General features: G+C 41.0%; 1 protein-coding gene across 2 annotated transcripts in view; it reads left to right on the top strand.

Moving 5' to 3' along the window:
• Positions 1–3,036, top strand: part of TMCC1 (transmembrane and coiled-coil domain family 1) — a 171,005-nt gene that overhangs the window by 3,927 nt on the left and 164,042 nt on the right. Inside the window, exon 2 of one of the 2 annotated variants that reach the window (XM_007461566.1) lies at positions 41–739. In XM_007461566.1, coding sequence (XP_007461628.1) covers positions 167–739 — 573 coding nt within the window. In that variant the 5' untranslated portion in view covers positions 41–166. The remainder of the gene's footprint in view (positions 1–40; positions 740–3,036) is intronic. The other variant, XM_007461567.1, reaches the window with a different exon arrangement.

Here is a 3,036-nt window from a genome sequence, read left to right as displayed (position 1 = left end):
GGGTTTTTTTTTTTTTTTTTTTTTTCTTTTTTAACATTAGATAGGCATGAAGCCTTCGTCTCAAAGCTGCATGTGTAGTTACTGTTGAAGCAATGCCTACCTAATTTGACAGTCTTGGTGTGTTTAAAAATTTGTGAGTTTGCAAATAATCGTATTAAGTCTACTGATGGAGCCTTCGGGCAGTGAACAGTTATTTGAGGACCCTGATCCTGGAGGCAAATCCCAAGATGCAGAGGCCAGAAAGCAGACAGAATCAGAACAAAAGTTGTCTAAAATGACCCACAATGCTTTGGAGAACATTAATGTGATTGGCCAAGGCTTGAAGCATCTCTTCCAGCACCAGCGCAGGAGGTCATCAGTGTCTCCACATGATGTGCAACAAATTCAGGCAGATCCAGAACCCGAAATGGATCTGGAAAGCCAGAACGCGTGTGCTGAGATTGATGGTGTCCCCACCCACCCCACAGCTCTGAATCGTGTCCTGCAGCAGATCCGAGTGCCACCCAAGATGAAGAGAGGGACGAGCTTGCATAGTAGGAGGGGCAAGCCAGAGGCCCCAAAGGGAAGTCCCCAAATCAACAGGAAGTCTGGCCAGGAGATGGCAACTGTTATGCAGTCCGGCCGACCCAGATCTTCATCCACTACTGATGCTCCTACCAGCTCCACCGTGATGGAAATAGCTTGTGCTGCTGCTGCTGCTGCTGCTTGTCTGCCAGGGGATGAGGCATCTGCAGAACGGGTAAGTCTGTTAGATTATCTGTTAACTTATTGTTCTTTGTATCTAGGACTCTGCAAACTTTGCTTTGGTGACTAAGAAGATGTATCTGGGCTTCCCTGGTGGCGCAGTGGTTGAGAGTCTGCCTGCCGATGCAGGGGACACGGGTTCGTGCCCCGGTCCGGGAAGATCCCACGTGCCGTGGAGTGGCTGAGCCTGTGAGCCATGGCCGCTGAGCCTGCGCGTCCGGAGCCTGTGCTCCACAGCGGGAGAGGCCACAACAGTGAGAGGCCCACGTACTGCAAAAAAAAAAAAGAAAAAAACAGAGATCTATCTCATCAAGTACCTCAAAGTTGTGGCAAAAGATGGTTTCCCTTTTCATTAAATGAGTGAGATGAATAATAATCGTATAGCTAATAATGAATGCTTATAATTATATTCCTATTTGCTTCCTAACATATTGCTATATTTTATTTATTTTATCCTTTTGCTAAAACCTTCAGTATACCTCATGTGCTCTTCATGTATTATATGAAAAGGCTCAGTTTTATGGTAGAGAAATAAAGATGCTTTGTTTGTTCTTGTTGCTTTAGTTTTGCACATGAACTGGCTTTCTTACATTAGTGAAGATAATGAATTCTGGAATCTGGGTTTGTGCTTAGCATGGGAATATACTAAATTGCTTATAATTGCTTACACACTGTACCACATTATCAGCATTCAGTATACATTTTGCTTTCTACAGTAGAACGTATGCATTCTTACCATTTACTCTTTTCTTAAATTTTTTAATTTTATTTTTTTATACAGCAGGTTCTTATTAGTCATCAATTTTATACACATCAGTGTATACATGTCAATCCCAATGGCCCAATTGATCACACGACCATCCCCACCCCCACCTGCAGCTTTCCCCACTTGGTGTCCATACGTTTGTTCTCTACATCTGTGTCTCAACTTCTGCCCTGCAAACCGGTTCATCTGTACCATTTTTCTAGGTTCCAGCTACATGTGTTAATATACGATCTTTGTTTTTCTCTTTTTGACTTACTTCACTCTGTATGACAGTCTCTAGATCCATACACGTCTCAACAAATGACCCAGTTTCATTCCTTTTATGGCTGAGTAATATTCCATTGTATTTATGTACCACATCTTCTTTATCCATTCGTCTGTCGATGGGCATTTAGATTGCTTCCATGACCCGGCTATTGTAAATAGTGCTGCAGTGAACATTGGGGTGCATGTGTCTTTTTGAATTATGGTTTTCTCTGGGTATATGCCCAGTAGTGGGATTGCTGGATCATATGGTAATTCTATTTTTAGTTTTTTAAAGAACCTCCATACTGTTCTCCATAGTGGCTGTATCAATTTATATTCCCGCCAACAGTGCAAGAGGGGTCCCTTTTCTCCACACCCTCTCCAGCATTTGTTGTTTGTAGATTTTCTGATGATGCCCATTCTGACTGGTGTGAGGTGATACCTCGTTGTAGTTTTGATTTGCATTTCTCTAATAATTAGTGATGTTGAACAGCTTTTCATGTGCTTCTTGGCCATCTGTATGTCTCCTTTGGAGAAATGTCTAGTGAGGTCTTTTGTCCATTTTTGGATTGGGTTGTTTGTTTTTTTAATATTGAGCTGCATGAGCTGTTTATATATTTTGGAGATTAGTCCTTTGTCTGTTGATTTGTTTGCAAATATTTTCTCCCATTCTGAGGGTTGTCTTTTCATCTTGTTTATGGTTTCCCTTGCTGTGCAAAAGCTTTGAAGGTTCATTAGGTCCCATTTGTTTATTTTTGTTTTTATTTTCCATTACTCTAGGAGGTGGATCAAAAAAGATCTTGCTGTGATTTATGTCAAAGAGTGTTCTTCCTATGTTTTCCTCTAAGAGTTTTATAGTGTCCGGTCTTACATTTAGGTCTCTAATCCATTTTGAGTTTATTTTTGTGTATGGTGTTAGGGAGTGTTCTAATTTCATTCTTTTACATGTAGCTGTCCAGTTTTCCCAGCACCACTTATTGAAGAGACTGTCTTTTCTCCATTGTATATCCTTGCCTCCTTTGTCATAGATTAGTTGACCATAGGTGTGTGGGTTTATCTCTGGGCTTTCTATCTTGTTCCAGTGATCTATGTTTCTGTTTTTGTGCCAGTACCATATTGTCTTGATTACTGTAGCTTTGTAGTATAGTCTGAAGTCAGGGAGTCTGATTCCTCCAGCTCCATTTATTTCCCTCAAGACTTCTTTGGCTATTTGGGGTCTTTTGTGCCTCCATACAAATTGTGAAATTTTTTGTTCTAGTTCTGTAAAAAATGCCATTGGT

This window comes from Lipotes vexillifer, unplaced genomic scaffold, assembly GCF_000442215.2.
Source record: "Lipotes vexillifer unplaced genomic scaffold, Lipotes_vexillifer_v1.1 scaffold889, whole genome shotgun sequence".
Classification (NCBI taxonomy): domain Eukaryota; kingdom Metazoa; phylum Chordata; class Mammalia; order Artiodactyla; family Lipotidae; genus Lipotes; species Lipotes vexillifer.
The sequence above is the reverse complement of the archived record's forward strand: the minus strand, read 5'-3'. Positions and strand labels throughout refer to the sequence as shown.